Genomic DNA, 16603 nt, shown 5'->3' with positions numbered 1-16603 from the left:
TCATAGAGGACAGGTCAGTTTCTCTGGTGATCACAGACCTCTTCTGGGAGCTTGACACAAACAGAATAATGTCACATGCAAATAGCATCAACCAGTACAAAAATGGAGCCATTTCAAAATTCCTTTAAAAATTAAAAAAACAAAACAAAACAAAACAAAAAAAAAAACCCCTGCAAAACATTCTTTCAAAAGGAAACTAAGGGCCTGGGTTCAAAATCTTCCATTAAGTTACTTGACAACTGATTAGCATACCTTGGCAAACCCGATCCATATTTAAGGTTTATTAGAGTTAGGGAGTTACCATGTCCATGGGATCATTTAGCATTGACAAAGCACTAGACAGGGAAGTTTGTAGTCTTGAGTCTGGTGCTTTGCTCTGTTATTTTCTAATCATACTGGGAAATTATAGCAACATGATGAACTCAGTTTCCTCATATGTAAAAAGGAGCTAATACTTGCCCTAAAGATCCTACAGAGTAGTTGATATCTCCAAGGATTATGATTATCCTAAATTTGTAGTCAGTGTGTGTATATATATATATATAATAATTCATAAAGTATGTTCATAAAGAATGCTTTTTTTATCCTGGGAGAGTTTCATCATCTCAGTATTGCCCTAGCTCATCTGCTTCCTTACAACTACCGCAACACTGCCTGTTCTGGGACGTTTGACCCGATAACATTACCTTCAGTGCTTGTCTCTGACCCTGTCACAGAACAAGAACAAGTGTGAATTGTGGCCAGATCCTGACTATGGCACTGGCCTGAAAGCTTGAGAAATGAGAGGCTGTTGCTGGAACATACTCAAATTCACGGAACTGGAAATTTCTGTCTGCATTTGCAAAGGAAATCTGTTACTGTCTAACTGAGTGACTTCTGAAAGATGGTTCGGGGCTCTGGGAGGAGATGTGGTTAATCAGAATTCTTCTGCACGTTCACAAGTTAAGGAGACTCTTAGGAGATTTAACAGTGCCAGTGAATGAAACAAGAGATAAACATATCATTGAAAGACTATTGTTTCACTTAAGCCTAAAGGGAAAACAAGCTTGAACTCCTATTACAGAAAGCTTTGGAAAGTTTTGTTCAGGAGCAGGGAAGTATAATTTTGTTTCAAATGCCTTACCTTTGGAGAGTTAGTATTTCTCCTTTCATTTTCCAGAGCTTTTTTTTTTTTTTTTTTTTTTTTAAACAACTCCATTTATCTTTTTTTCACTGGAGATTTGGCAGGACTGGATTGCGATGAAGTTTTCAGAAGAAAATGTTATTTTTTTCCCCTTAAATCAAACTTCCACTATACTAAGCCAAACACGAACTTAATAATAAATGAACAAATCACATTACAAAAACTAGGAGATGATAAATCCCTGACATTCAGGTCATGGTCCTCGGAAGATAACTCAAAATATGCTCAAGGAAGGAAGGAAACATTTATTAAGCACTTAATATGTGGCAGGTACTGTGTTCACTGTTTTATAAAATTTTGGTTGATTCTCATAACAACCCATAAATTAGGTGCTATTATGACCCCCATTTTACAGTTGAGGAAACTGAGGTAAACAGGGATTAAAGACCCTGCCCAGTTAGTCAGGGCCCAGCTATATCCACTGTGCCATAGCTAAGAACAAAGATTTGGAACTGAAAGAGATGTCCTACATCCAATCTTCTCATTGTAAAGAGGAGGAAACACCTCCCCCCAGCAGGATTTGATTCCAAAGTCAGTCCTCCGGCCATCACAAGGCGGGGCTTCTCGAGCTCAGCTCTGGTCCGGCTGGCAGGGGGCTGCTCCAACCCAGGGGCTGCTCCAACCACTGAGCATCTTCCCCCCAATCCAGGGAAACAGGCGAGGGGCTGAATGGGAAGAGCCACGAAGCTGTACCGAGCTGCTCCACAGACAAATGCCTTCCACTTGCAGTATTCTGTGAAGCAGCAGCTATTCCTCTGCCTGACTGTCAAGTCCACAAAGTAGCGCGCATTGCTTAAGCACCTACCATGTTCTAGGTTCTGGAATGAAACCAGTGAAGAGATGAGGGCAAGGTTCCCCCAGCGGCCAAAGGCCTGGTCTTCCTGACTGAATCCGGCCTATTCCATCAGACACGCCGCCTCCACAACCTCTCTCAAACATCCAACTAGTTTAACTTCTAGCTTTCCAATGCTGGAAGAAATGACTGCCTTGTCAAGGAACAAGAACACATCATAGGAAAACTGCTAAAAACATGGTGGGATGCTGGGGGACAAGGGAAATCTGGTTCTATGCCACACGAGGAACTCCTCCCTCCCTGGACCAGTCCTAAACAAAATCAATCATCCCTGACCTGGTTATTCCTGAGAACTGATTTCTCTTTGGAAGTAAGGTTTCATACGGTTGTTGAGTCAGGAAGCAAAAACCAAAAAAGTCCAACCAAGATCCTTCTGTGAGAATGTCAACCAGGGTTGACTTTGGGTCTGTGAGCCACACAGGGGCCCTCATGTGACAGAATTAAGTCCATGTGGTTTCCCCTAACCCTCTCCTACTCAGACCAGTACATGTCTTTTGGGGGGTGTCTCAACTTAGTTTTCCCTTGGTGAAGTTTGCCATCGATGGCATCTTTTGGCTTCTTTGAGGGGACAGACTCACAACCTACTCTAACTCTCTTGCCAGAATAAACCAGTGAGAAGGAACCGTCTGAAAAGACAGAACAAATGAGGCAATACTCGTAAAGCACTGAGCATAGTGCTTGGCACATAATAGGGGCTAAAAAATTACAGTTATTATTATGATCATCATCATTGTTGTTGCTGCTGAAGATCAGGGTGGGACTTGGACTAAGGAGCAAATGAGTCAATCGGTTGAAAAGCATTTCTCATGCACTTACTAAGTGACATGCATTCTGATAAGTATTGGACACTGTCATCAACATATATGGATGCAAATGAAAATAAACCAGGGATCTGGCTAAATTCTATGGAGAGGGGTAGGTGAACAGGCCTCTCCCCCACTCTGGGTACCTTCAGAATTGCTCAACCAGTCACAAACAAGGCTACAGTGCTAATCATGAGTGGAAGTCTCATTTCTCATGCACTAGCTCTGAAGGGCACTACTCATGGTTTCGCGCTAAGTTCCCTAAACCCACAAGGAAACAAAATCTCCACTTCCAATCATTGAGTCAATACCAGGGGAGAGCCCGACAGTATGACTATATATAAGTCCCACCTGGAGTGAATAATGGTCACTAATTAAATTTGGAGGATGTTTTCCTCTTATGGGTTTTACCATCAATGATAATTCTTTGAAGGATGTGACTTGGGGAAGGAAGAAGGCTTGGGGAATGGGAACAGGATTAAGAAACTAAATGATCATTGAAAAATGTTCAAAATCAATATTGATTCAGAAAATGCAAATTAAAACAACTCTGAGCACTGCTCAGCTTGGCTAAGATGACAGGAAAAGATAATGGTGAATATTGAAGGGGATGTGAGAAAACTGGGACACTAATACATTGTTGGTGGAACTGTGAAATGATGCAACCATTCTAGAAAGCAATTTGGAACTATGGATATCAGATCAAACTGTAGATACTCTGATTCAGCAGTGTCATCATTGGATCTGTATTCCAAAGAGATCATAAAAGAGGGGAAAGGAACCACATGTACAAAAAATTTTATAGCAGCTCTTTTACCAGTGGCAGGGAATTGGAAACTGGGTGGATGCCCATAAGTTGGGGAATGGCTGAATAAGTTACAGTATATAAATGTAATGGAATATTACTGTTCTTCAGGGACCGATCAGCAGGCTGATTCAGAAAGACGTGAATTGAATTGAGCAGAACTAAGAGAACATTGTACACAGCAACAACAAGACTATGTGATGATCCACCATGATGGACTTGGCTCTTCTCAACAACGTAGTAATTCAAGGCAATTCCAATCAATTTGGGATGGAAAATGCCAATCACATCCAGAAAGTGAACTATGGAGACTGAATGTGGATCGAAGCATAATATTTTCATTTTTTGTTTGTTTGTTTCTTTTCTTTCTCATGTTTCTTTTTTCCCCTTTTGGTCTGATTTTTCTTTTTATGTATATGTATATATATAATATATATATATATATATATATATTAAAGTTTTTTATTTTCAAAATATATGCATGGATAATTTTCCAACATTAACCCTTACAAAACCTTGTGTCCCAATTTCCTCCTTCTTCCCCTCACCCCCTCCTCTAGATGGATGTAATCCAATACATATTAAACATGGTAAAAATATATGTTAAATCCAATATATATGTATACATATTTATACAATTACCTTGCTACACAAGAGAAATCAAATCAAAAAGAAATAAGAAAATAAAATGCAAGCAAACAACAACAAAAAGTAAAAATGCTATGTTGTGATCCATACTCAGTTCCCACAGCCCTTTCTCTGGGTGAAGTTGGAACTGGCCTGAATAATCTCATTGTTGAAGAGAACCACGCCCATCAGAATTGATCATCATATAGTCTTGTCGTTGCTGTGTATAATGATCTCCCAGTTCTGCTCATTTCATTCATCATCAGTTCATATGAGTCACTCCAGGCATCTCTGAAATCATCAACTGATGGGCAGCCACTCAGTTTCCAGTTTCTTGCCACTACAAAAAGGGCTACCAGAAACATTTCTGCACATGGGGGGTCTCTTTTTTGGTTTGATTTTTCTTGCACAGCAAAACAAATATGGAAATGTGTTTAAAAGGATTGAACATATTTAACCAACACCACACTACTTGCTGTCTCAGGGAGGGGAGGAGAAGAGAGGGAAAGAAAAAAATTTAGAACACAAAGTTTTACAAAAATGAATGTTGAAAACTATCTTTACATGAACTTGGAAAAAATTTTTAAAAGGCTATTGAAAAAAATACTATTTAAGAAAAGAATGATTTCTCAACGAAGGGGAAGGGAGGTGGGAGAGAAAATAAAATTGAATTTTAAAAAACCCTAAAAAATTAGACCTAATGATATTAGTGAATAACACTAATATGGGTCAGTCACCATCTATGGAACAGAGAAAAAAATTAGAAGGTTAAAATCATATAAGTGCTAGCTAAAGAATAAAATTTCCTACCATGGTTAGTGAGGTCCCATCCTAAAGAATTACCTTCTACTGCTCTCTGAGACCCTTTCCTATTTTGGACAAAGGAAAACTGTGGCTTCTTCTCTCTTCATAAGGTGACTCAGGAATTCCATGTTAAGCATGGGGGCAGCCTTAGTTCTTGGCTTTTATAATTACAAAGCACTTTAACCACTATTTTCCTTTTCCGTCTCAGGAAACCGAGGCCCAGAAAGGACCAAGATTACCCTCAATTGCACAAGTAAGTCAGTATCAGTCAGAACATCATCTCTGATCAATCAATGACAGATTCTTTGCTTCCCCAAATAATCTAACTTAGAAGGTTTAAAGGAAGCATTCAACAGTCCAGAGTGGTCCTCTGTGCTGTCAATACAAAAGAGATATTTCTGGGGAGAAATAAGGCCTAGGAGAGTGAGAAATGGACCTCTGGAAATTAAATCAAGGCCTTTTCTCACAATCTTTCCCAATTTGGAAGCTGAAAGCAACCCTACCAGCCAGCTTTCCCAGCCTCCAGGAGAACGTAGCTAATTCAAGCTCTGAAAGGAAGCACAGCACGTCTCCAGAGGGTGGCCCCCAGCTAAGTCTCAGCTGAGTGGAAGGTTCCCCACAGGTGTGACCTAATTCCCAGCACCTTCATGTCCGTCTCCCAGAAGGGACTCGGGTACAGGAATGGCACGAGGGCTAGAATCACTTGTTAGCTGGACATGGATGACGATGGATCACAAGGCAGCTGGGATGGAAGCTACTCGTGAACTAGCCGTGGAAATGTCTTAGGCAGGCTGGGTAGTAGAAGGTTTAAAATTGAGGAGGTGAAAAGCTCTAGGAGACACAATTAGAGGCGTTCATTGAACCAGACAAAGGTCCTAGTTTCCCTGGCTTCCTCCAAGGCTGCACTGACACAACTGTGCCCAGCACCTTCCTGAGAAAGAACCTGGCCCTGATTCTCCTTGGGGAAACCTTGTTTGTGGGCGGTCGGGACAGAAATGGAGCTAGAATGGTGAGTCTTAAGAGCCACTCATCATATTCACTCCCTCCCATGCTGACTTCCCCCAGAGAATGGAAGGTCCATGTTGGGGGACGCTTTGTACCCCATCTAACTTGATGCCTGCCACCGAGCAACTGGCAATGGCTATGAGTGCTTGATGGCTTCCACTTTGGAACCATGCTAGTGACCCCAAAGGAAACGTGCTCCCCATCCTCCTGCCTTGGAAGATGAGCAAAATAAATGGAAGGCAACAGCACAGACCCAAAAAAGTTCTGATAAATGAAAAGATTACCCTAAACAGAGCCTCTGACGGCCTTCATATCTCCAAGCAATCCAATAAAACTGATGTATGCATCCATCTTATAATATTTAAATCACAGAATCTGGAAGCTTCGAGAAAATTTAGACTCACTTTCTCAGATGAAGAAACTGAGACTCAGACCCATAGCAGAACTGAGCTAGAACTTCAGTCTCCTGAGCGAGGGCTCTTCTGGCTTGGGTCCAGTGGGAATAACCAAGGTCTCCTGTACATCTAAGAAATCATTCTGTTACAAATTTGTGTTTCTACAAAATCATGGTCCTTTGGGCCAGTGGACATCAATATTCTCCTAAAGGAACTTCCTTGGGAAAAGAAGGCAAGAGCTAAGCACAAGTAACAGGCTCTGGCTCTCTCCCCAGGACCTAAGCTTGTCCCGCCCTCCTTCCCGAAGACCACGGCTGGTTCAAAGCACCCTCTAATCCCGAGGCTGTGAAACACGCTGACAAAGACAACACGCAGGCCATACTCACCGACATTGTCGAGTGGGCAATTACATCCCCCTGGGGAGGACAACAGAGGGAGTGTGAATCAGAAGCAGAGGGGGAAAGAGAGCCGAGGGAAGGACAGCCACCGATCCCACAAGGGCCCACAGGGTGGATCCTTCTGGGGGGAAGTGCAGTAGGCACGGGAACAGGACTCAGGGTGTTTAAGCACCTGTCCTGGGCAACTTTGAAGCCTAATTTCCCCAAGTTCATAGACAGTGTCAGTGATGACCAGAAGCTGCTCCTCCTGGGAGACAAGCAGAAAGGAGATTCTCCAGGGGCCCTGGAAAGAAAGGAGGCCGGCCACACCAGGGAGCTGCAGCAGTCAGGGAAGGTTCCATGTCCCCAGGGGCCAGAGCCCGACCCTGGCACTTCCCTGATAGAGCTGCGCCCCTGCCTGGGAGAAGCCCCTTGACAAGAGTAGCCAGAAGCAGGGTGGGAGAACAATAAGCCGGCCAATGGACAGAGGCTGTGTTTGATCCGTTCTCTTTGGGCCCTCACCAGGGCCCAGCAGAGGTTTCACCCAGGTCCAGCTGCAACCTGGCGAAGGTCAGCACAAAAGAAAACTCCTTTGGGGGGGGGGGGAAGGGGAGAGGGTACAGGCAGAATTCTTAGGACCATGTACTAGGAGTCTGTGCCCGTGTTGCCTGTGCAGGTCACCATCACCTCCTGACCCCGAGATCCTCTTCCCAAAATGGGTTCTGGGACACACAAGATGACCCAGGGATCAAAGGAAACCAAAAAACAACAGCAGCCCAGCAAAAGAGGGGAAAAGACACACACAAAACTTCCTTGCTTTGTTAGTCTGGCAGCCACTTGAGGTGTTGATAAAAGCCTCCATCTTGGGGCAGCGTAAAGTCAACACATCAATGAGTCTGTGGGAACCCGAGGTGAACCAAAGATAACAAGCCGTTCCCATGGACTTTCTGCAAACCCACGGTCTCCTCAGCAGGTAGGCGGGGATCCCTGCGTCACCCACAAGTCTGGCCCAAGGGCTCCTGCAGAATAGCAGGGCAGGCTTCCAGAACGAGGGCCAGGTCAGAAGGGAGCACCCCTGCCTGGAAGGAGGCTTGGGGGGCACCCACACCGGCCCAGGCCCCATGCCACCCCACCCACAAGCGTGAGGCAGGAGCCAGGGAGCCGAACAGCAATGGGCCTGTGGAGAAGGGGCCCCCCGGGGCAAGAGCGCGCTCTGTCTGATTTCCAATAATGTGCTATTTGTTTGGAGACATTTGGGGCACTTACTAGACCGTTTTAAAATTGTGGCTATAAACCACCATGAAAGTCCTGTGCGGCGGGGCGCGCGCCAGAGCTCCATTCACTTAACCGTGAACTCCTCACCCTGCAACATGTGCAAGAGATACACGGGGGAATCCTGGCTCCAATTTACAGGCCCAAATTTGCCATCTTGTCAGAAACGTAAAAATGTACTTTATAAAGACCCAGCTGCAATTTCCCAAGCAGCAAACGTTTCCTTCCTCAGGAACATGAGAAAAGATCTTTCCTTCCCCACCCCCAAACGCAAGGGAAGAGCTGAAGCCCAGAGAGTTTGCAAAGAGACATTGGGGGAGGGCAGATGCGGGGAGAGCTCCTGCCAGACCCTGGCCCCCCAACACACAGACACACACACACACAATCACACAAATGCAGACACACAATTACAATCTCACACAATCACACACACACACACAATCTCATACACACAGGCGCACACACACAATTTCTCTCACACACACAATCATACACACAGTTACAATCTCACATAATCACACACAGACACAGTCAAACACACAATTACAATCTCACATAATCACACACATATAATCTCTCTCTCACACAATCACACACACAAACGCGTAAGCTGCTCAAGGTCACAGGGACAAACCTGCACAGAGCTAACACTGAGCGACAAGTAGACGAATAAACCTCATCTCCAACACCCTCCTCCCGGCCCTCTTTGGGGCAGGGGCAGTACCCCAGCTCGCCAAGGCCCGTCCCAGCAGAGCTGGTCCCCAGAGGACAGATGCTTCAGCGAGGCAGTCCCCACAACAAAGACCAGAAGAAAAAGGCCTTCAGGACTCAGAGCAGGGACAGAAAAGGAGCCAGGGGGCCTCAGAATAACCAGCATTAGCCACAAGCTCGACTTACCTCTCAGAACTCTGAAGGGTGAGACTCCTGCCCAGTGAGCAACAAGGGAAGGCGCTACAGGAGAAACTGAGTCTGAGGCTGACAAAAGGAAGAACCCGGGCTAAAGGCGGTGCATGGATTCTTCTCGGAGTTTCAAATAAAAAAAGGGGGAAGAACTGGTTTCACAATTCATCCAAAGGAAAAAAGAAACATCATTTCATGGAAACATCTGCAGCACTTGTGATAAGCATTTACAAACAGACCACCATGGAGACCACTGAAGCTTATGATGTAACATTATTTATAGAGGAGGATAAGGTAGAGAAAACCTCAAAAATCCTCCTCCCCCAAAATAACAGATTTTAATACTTGATTGATTTCTATACAAATAATGGCAATAATCTAAGATAGAAAAAATATGTGGGAAGTAAAAAGTATGAAATGAGAGAAGTTAAAGATCTGCAGATCATTCAGACACTTTTCATCTATGATAGGAATATTTTCTTCAAGAAAAGCAGTGGAAACAGAATGAGTCAAATAATAATACATAAAAGGAAAGTGATCCGGTTTTAGTAGAGAGGAAGCAAATGATTAATATGGAAGTCCTTTGTGAACCAGTCTTCTATGTACGGTCAGACGAACAAGTTATTAGAACAAATTTCAACACCACTGCCAAATTAGGAGAAAAAGGAGATCTAGCTTGCAAATGAAAGAACTCCAATTTCTTGAACAAACAAGTTGCTGATGCCAAAAATGGAAAATGGATAAAAGAACAGATATTAACATGAACTGCATCTATAATGTGTTATGTCTCCAACCAACAAAAAGATTAAAAAAACCTAAAACTATGTTAGACAGCAAACCCCTGTTTCCCTGTCAAGTGTAGAGAGATGGCAGCCAAGGACAATAATGGTTAAATCTAAAGTTCATTTTTAATGGAATCACTTCTTATGGAAGAAGATGATAGATAATTATGAGTAGCACTGCCTCATAAACATGAGAAACAGAGAAAGGAAAATCAAGCTTTAAAAAAGCCCATAACCCTACCCCACCACATCCACAATTTACAAAAAAAAAAAAAAAAAAAAAAAGGATAACTGGAGAGATCAAAGTAAAAAAAAAAAAAAAAAAAAAAAAAGTCATCCAAAGGACACTTAAAGACAAAAATAGGACTATAAAAATTATATGTCTTCAGGTTTTCATAACAAACTCTTTTTTTTTTCATCAATGACAGTGGAGCCACCACTGATGTACTATGGGCAAGAAAAATGGTAAGTGAGAAAATACGGGGAAAAGCAGTCTACAATTATTTATTCTATTATGTGAAAAAATGGACTAGACTAATACATGCAACAGGTGTGTCCTAGAGATCACAAAAGTGATTGATTCTCAAGGTTTCTCAAAGAGGGAGTAAAAGTCTTGAGAGGGGAAAATAGCTTCCTATTTGGTTCTTTCCCCAAAAAAGGTAATCAAGAGAATCTGGACAGTAACTATAACATGTGACCAGTTTCCTGTGCCTAGACATTACAGGAGAACGCTCTACGCATGTCTTAGGGGCTCCACCCAAGTGTGAGAAGGGAGGCTCTTTGAAAGGACGCAGTCACACAAGTGACCGAGGCTCAGGGCCCGTGAGCCCCACCATGCTAACCGCTCCCTGACCGCCTTCGAGAGAGGTGTTTTGCCAGCGGACAGCTGCGTTGCCAACATCAAAAGGACTACAAGACTCCTGCATCCAGCTCCCACCACTGATGGGGAAGTCTGAGGGAGTTTTATTCTGGGCTCGCTCCCCTTTCCCCTCCAAATGATCTCACTTCATGATCTCTGCAGCTTCCCTATACTGATCATTCCCCCAAAGCTATCCTCTACTGATTTTCAAAGCTGGCTGTCCAGCCCGACTCTCTCTGCTGACCTGCAGTCGGAATCGGCCTCTTTGGAGACCCCAGACCCAATATGTCCCTTGCCTCTCAGGGCTGCAGCCTCCCAACCTCTCCATGTCCAAGTTGGGTTGCCAATGCCCCTCAGTTTCAGCTCTGCACTCCCCTTCTCTGATGCTGCCCCCACAGTCCCATCACTCACACTCTATTACTGCTGGGGGAGGGGTTCTGCCTGTCTTGAGTCTCTCCCCACTCCAATCCATTCAGTCAGGAAAGAGATGTCTAAAGCCAAGGTCTGATGATCATAAACCTCACTGGCTCCTACCCCCTTGAGGAGCACAATCAGAACTCTGCTGGCTTTCAAAGCCCTTCACAGCCTGGCTCTTCTACCTTCCCAGGCCCATGCCTGACTCCCCAACACGTGCTCCCCCATCCAGTGCCACTGGCCTCCCGACTGCTGCACCAAGACTTCAGGCCGTTCTCCAATGTTCCTGGGGTCTGGAATGCTCTCCCTCTTCATCTCTTTCCCAGGCTGCCCTAGTGTCCTCCAAGTGTCAACTACTATCCCACATTCTGCAGAAAGTCCTTCTGAGTCCTTCCTAACTCACATGCCTTCCCAAATATCCTGCAAACGCTCACATGGCTGTTTGCATGTGCTCTCTTCCCATTAGCCCAGGAGCCCCCCAAGAAATGGGACTATCTTTTGTCTTTCCTCATATCCCTGGCACTTAACCCAGTGCTTAGCATATAGCAAAGCTTAATAAATACTTACTGACACAAAAGATAACTAAGATCAATAACCCTTTAACACTAAGTATAAAACGGAGCCATATGCTTCTCAATGGTGCTGGCCACTATCCTGGAGGATATATGGTCAGTGATCCAAAGGGGAGAGATTCCCTGTCTGTATGTTTGTCACTAATTGCTCAAGCCACAGAATGCTATTAAAAAAAAAAAAATCAAACCATTATTTTCTTCAGAGAGAGAAAAAAAAAAACCCAGGAAGTGATGAAAAATGTCTACTGTCCAAACAAAGTATGCTAGGCCAAAGGATGGACAATCCACCGAGCGGGTGGAAGCGAAGTGAGGCAATGAGCTAGATCAAAAAATGAACAAGAGTATGGAGAGAACAGGGAACAAGTACTTATGAAGGGGCTCCTGTGTGCCAGGCACTTTGTTAATACAAAGAAAGGCAAAAACACTGACCTGCCTTCAAGGAGCCCCCGATCTGATGGTCCACGTAACAGGCAAACAACACTGTAGATACAAGCTACGTACTGGGAAAATGGGAGACAGTCTCTGAGGGAAATCTAAACTGAGAAAGGATTCTTCTCCCCATTAGAAGGTAAGATCCCTCAAGCAGGGATTGTTTACTTCCTTGCACTTATATCCCAAGAGCACAGCCCTTTGCCTGGTCTACAGGAGGCACTAAATAAATACATGCTGATATTTGATTGCTAAATTGGGCCCCACTGAAGTACTGAAACAAAGACACACCCTAAATCCTCAATCTACAGAGCCGGTATAAACTGGAGAAATTCAAGGAAAAGAGCAGAGTTACAAGGTCGTGGAGCCAGGACTAAAGCTGGATTGTAAGGGGAAAACAGAAGGGTGCTCAGAGCTGATGGGAAACCACTGAGGACTTACACCCTCAGGTGTCAGTCTGCCCCCTTCACTCTCTTAAGTCTCACTAGCAAAAATTGGGCTAGGAAGAAAATACCTTCAGACTCCTAACTTTAATAAGCCCAAGATCTTAATTAATAACTAAGGGAGCAGCTGAGTTGGTATCATTTAAATGAACACAGAAGTTGCTAACTGGATCACAGCAGATTGAACAGCTGCTAAGGCTTCTTCCTAGCTATTATATCAGGTTTAAAAAAAGAGAAATACTAAATAATTGCCCCAAACACAAACAAACCCCAAAGAAACACAAACTCCCTAAGGGATTCACAATCATTAACTAAACCAACAGCAAGCCCCACACTAATAAGGAGATAATTTGTTGATTTCAATGTAGCAAACTCAAGAAACATAAATCTTGTTAGCAGCCCAGGAGCAGTAAACATGTGGAATATCCTCACAACCTCAGATATTTGTTTTCCAGGTGGACAGAGAAATAATGGGCAGAACTATGCCCTGGGAAGTAGAGAGGAATCAGAAGGGGAAATAGAGGAAGTGGGGAGTGGGGTCTGCTGGGCCTTCCAGCAATTCCCATGAGCACTAGGGGCTGAGACAAGGGCTGCAGCTTCAGGGCTTCACGCGTCAGGTCTCTTGGTAACTCCTACAGGTTCTTGCCTGACAAACCGTGCCAGGGTCATCAGGAATACTGGGGCTTCCCGCTGGTGTCTCATTTTTCAGACACGGAAGCTAGGTCCACTCACTCTTCACATCAGGGTGCATCTCCCTTTTCACTGCGTACCGACAATCCCCACTCCATCTAACATATACACTCATCCACCTGGACATCAAAAATTGTCAGAGAGACTTAGAAACTATTTTCTCACTTTAACACATCCATCAGCAGATGAAAATGTTCTAATAGTTACCCCACTAGCAGTTCCCACTTGAGAAAGTGCTTCCGGATCAATGACCAAGACATGCTTTATGTGTTTAATATTCACTGCTTTTGAACCTACCTAGAATCACCATTTTCAAATGGGGAAACAGAAGAAATGAGATCAGTAGAAAGGCCAGGAAATAATTAAAAGGAAAACTGTATTTTGGTATTAAGCTCACAAATACTTGCCCTGAACTGGTAAATAAGATACATAAGAGATAACTCAGGCCAGTTCCAATGAGCTCGTGATAAAGAGAATCATCTACACCCAGAGAAAGGACTGTGGGAACAGAGTGTGGACCACAACATAGCATTTTGATTCTTTTTGTCCTTTGCTTGCATTTTATTTTTCTCATTTTATCCCTTTTTGATCAGATTTTTCTCATGCAGCAAGATAATTGTATAAATATGTCTGCCTATGTTGGATTCAACATATATTGGATTACATGCCATCTACGGAAGGGAGTAAGGGGAAGGAGGAAAAATTGGAAAACAATGTTTTTCAAGGATCAATGTTGAAAATTTATCCATGAATGTATTTTGAAAAAACAAAAAACTTCAATAAAAGAAAAGAGAAAAGAAAAGAAAAGAAAAAGAAAAAAAAGACATAAAAAACTGAAAAAAAAAAATAATACCTAAAAAAGGATAACTGGCTAAATAGAAAGAGAAGCACAAAAATCAACTGAAGAAAATAATTTCTTTAAAATTAGAATTGGGCAAGTGGAAGTTAATGACTCAATAAGGCATCAAGAAACAATAAAACAAAGTCAAAAGAATAACCTGGAAATCAGTTAAGAAGAAAGAATTTAAGAAGAAATGGATTACCTGACAGAAATGAGTATTAAAGAGCATAAATATCATATATCAAGATATCATAAAGGAAAACCACCCCTGTATCACAGAACCAGAGGACAAAATAGAAACTCAAAGAATCTACCAATCACCTCCTGAGATTGCCAAAATGAAAACTCTCAGGAATATTACAATCAAATTCTACAGTTCCCAAGTCAAGTAGAAAATACTTCAAGCGGCCAGAAAGAAACTATTCAAATGTGGTAGAGTCACAGTTAGAAGAACATAATATTTAGCAGCTACTATCTTAAAGAAGTGGAGGAAGCTTAGACTATGATTACCTAAAAGGCAAAAGATCTAGGATTACAACCAAGAATAATATTTAGCCAAAAAAAAAAAAAAAAAAAAAAAAAAAGTATAATGCTTCAGAGGAAAAACATGGACATTTACTGAAATACTGTCCCCAAAAAGAACAGAAATGAATTAAAAGTTTCACATTCAAACACAAGACTCAAGAGAAGTACAAAAAGGCAAATGTGAAAGAAAAATCATAAGATGCTTAAGGTTAAGCTGATTACATTCCTATATGGGAAGAAAATATATGTAGCTCCTAAGAACATTCTTAAGGAATTTAGAAAGAATCCACATTGTTGGAGAACACAGGTTTGAGTCCATTATATTGGAAAGGTCTCAAAAAAAAAAATGTAGTAAGAAAGAGGGATACACTGGGTTAAGAGGAAAGGGAGAGGAAGAATGGGGAAAATTATCTCATTTTTAAGAGGTACACAATCTCATCTCTCTGCCTCTGTCTCTGTCTCTATCTCTATTCTCTCCCTCCCTCTCAGTTGGATTTAGAAATCTTACCCAACAGGAAAGTGAGAGGGAAGGGACTAAGAGAAAGAAGGGGGTATGACAAAAGGAAGGGCAGACTGAGGGAGCCAGTGGTTAAAAAGAAAACAGATTTTTGAGAAGAGTAAAAACAGAAGTATAAACTGGAGAAAACAGGATGGATGGAAGTACAAAAGCTAGTAATCAAAACCGTGGATATGAAGGGGATGAACTCGCCCATGAAATGAAAATGGATAGCAGAACAGATTAAAAACCAGCATCCAGTAATATGTTGTTTACAAGAAAGATATCTGAGATAAAAAATCAAAATAAAGGACCAGAGAAAAATCTATTTTGCTTGAGCTGAAGTACAATAGATTCCGGGAGAAACTAAGAACTTTTGACTTGTTAGTACTCAGCCCTGAAAATTTATGTATAAATAACTGCTGTCATTTGAAGATTAGACTTAAAACAATGGTCCAGCATGGAAACTCACGGTCAGCTGTCACGTGGTTTTCCGGTGAAGAAGCTGGGGCAAAGAGGTAGGGTTAAGTGTCCTGCCCCTGTCAGGTTAGAGAGGTGACTTGCCCTGGGTCACCCAAGTGAACAAGGGGCTGGGAAACAGACCCAGGACTCCTGACTCCTGGTTTCATACTTGAGATAGCATTTCCTCTCTTTCAAATATTTTTTTAAAGATAATTATCAGGACATACAAGGATACATTTTCAAAAACAGGCCCTGCAGTTGAGCATGCAAAATGGGTAATTGTGCGTGCAACTGTAAATTACACAATGGGAGCCTGAAAAAATTCATGGGCAATTATCCTTTTGGTGCTCACATCTTGGGGGGTATAGGTTAAATATTTTTTAAACTCAACCTTGTCGTGGACATTCTTGTTACTTTTAAACCACAAAACAGTATTTTCTGGTAACTAAGGGCAGTGAATGACCCAATTAACAACAATTCCTGGGGAGAAGGCTTTGGAGGCCAATCAAGTCTCCTTACCTCTGCATTCTTCACTATCACTACAACTGGTGCTGAGCTCACCGAATGAAATGAGGACAGGACCAGAGCCTTCTCTCGTTCTCTGACCATGGCAAAAGCTTTTCCCATTATATTGAGGAGCAGGGCATCATGTTGTAGAAAAATAAGATCTGACTCTTTGTCTATTACATCCCAATTGCCTCCAGACTTCCATTTTCTACCACTCAAATCTCTTTCCCCCAAAAAATCCAATTAATTTGACAATTGTTCATGTTGAAGAACAGGCACGCCATGTTTGAAGATCCCTTTTCACTCTCTTTCCTACAATCACATAATCTCTGAGGTAAAATAGATCCCTCAGGACAACTTTAATACATTCCAAAACCATTTTCAAAGAAAGACCTTTGAAGGAGTGGGAACTCACTCTGTGGGAGAGGACTCTGATATGCCTGACTTTCTGCAATCCCTCAAGCTTTGAATATTTTCATCTACTATTATTGCTGAAGATTTGTGAAGCAAGAAAAGAAAGCTCGGAGTTGCTTTAATTTGCATTTATCTTATTATTAGT

At 42.5% G+C, this 16603-nt stretch overlaps 1 protein-coding gene across 4 annotated transcripts in view; it reads right to left on the bottom strand.

Annotated features, from left to right (window-relative positions):
- The window catches only part of EXOC6B (exocyst complex component 6B), a 490548-nt gene that overhangs the window by 181513 nt on the left and 292432 nt on the right, over window positions 1-16603 (bottom strand). For 2 of the 4 annotated variants that reach the window (XM_031949716.1, XM_031949717.1), the window contains exon 19: window positions 6862-6891. The exons of the other annotated variants lie outside the window; for them this stretch is intronic. In XM_031949716.1, coding sequence (XP_031805576.1) covers window positions 6862-6891 — 30 coding nt within the window. The remainder of the gene's footprint in view (window positions 1-6861; window positions 6892-16603) is intronic. 4 annotated transcript variants of the gene reach the window in all.

The sequence above is a fragment of the Sarcophilus harrisii genome, chromosome 2 (assembly GCF_902635505.1).
Source record: "Sarcophilus harrisii chromosome 2, mSarHar1.11, whole genome shotgun sequence".
Lineage (NCBI taxonomy): Eukaryota > Metazoa > Chordata > Mammalia > Dasyuromorphia > Dasyuridae > Sarcophilus > Sarcophilus harrisii.
The sequence above is the reverse complement of the archived record's forward strand: the minus strand, read 5'-3'. Positions and strand labels throughout refer to the sequence as shown.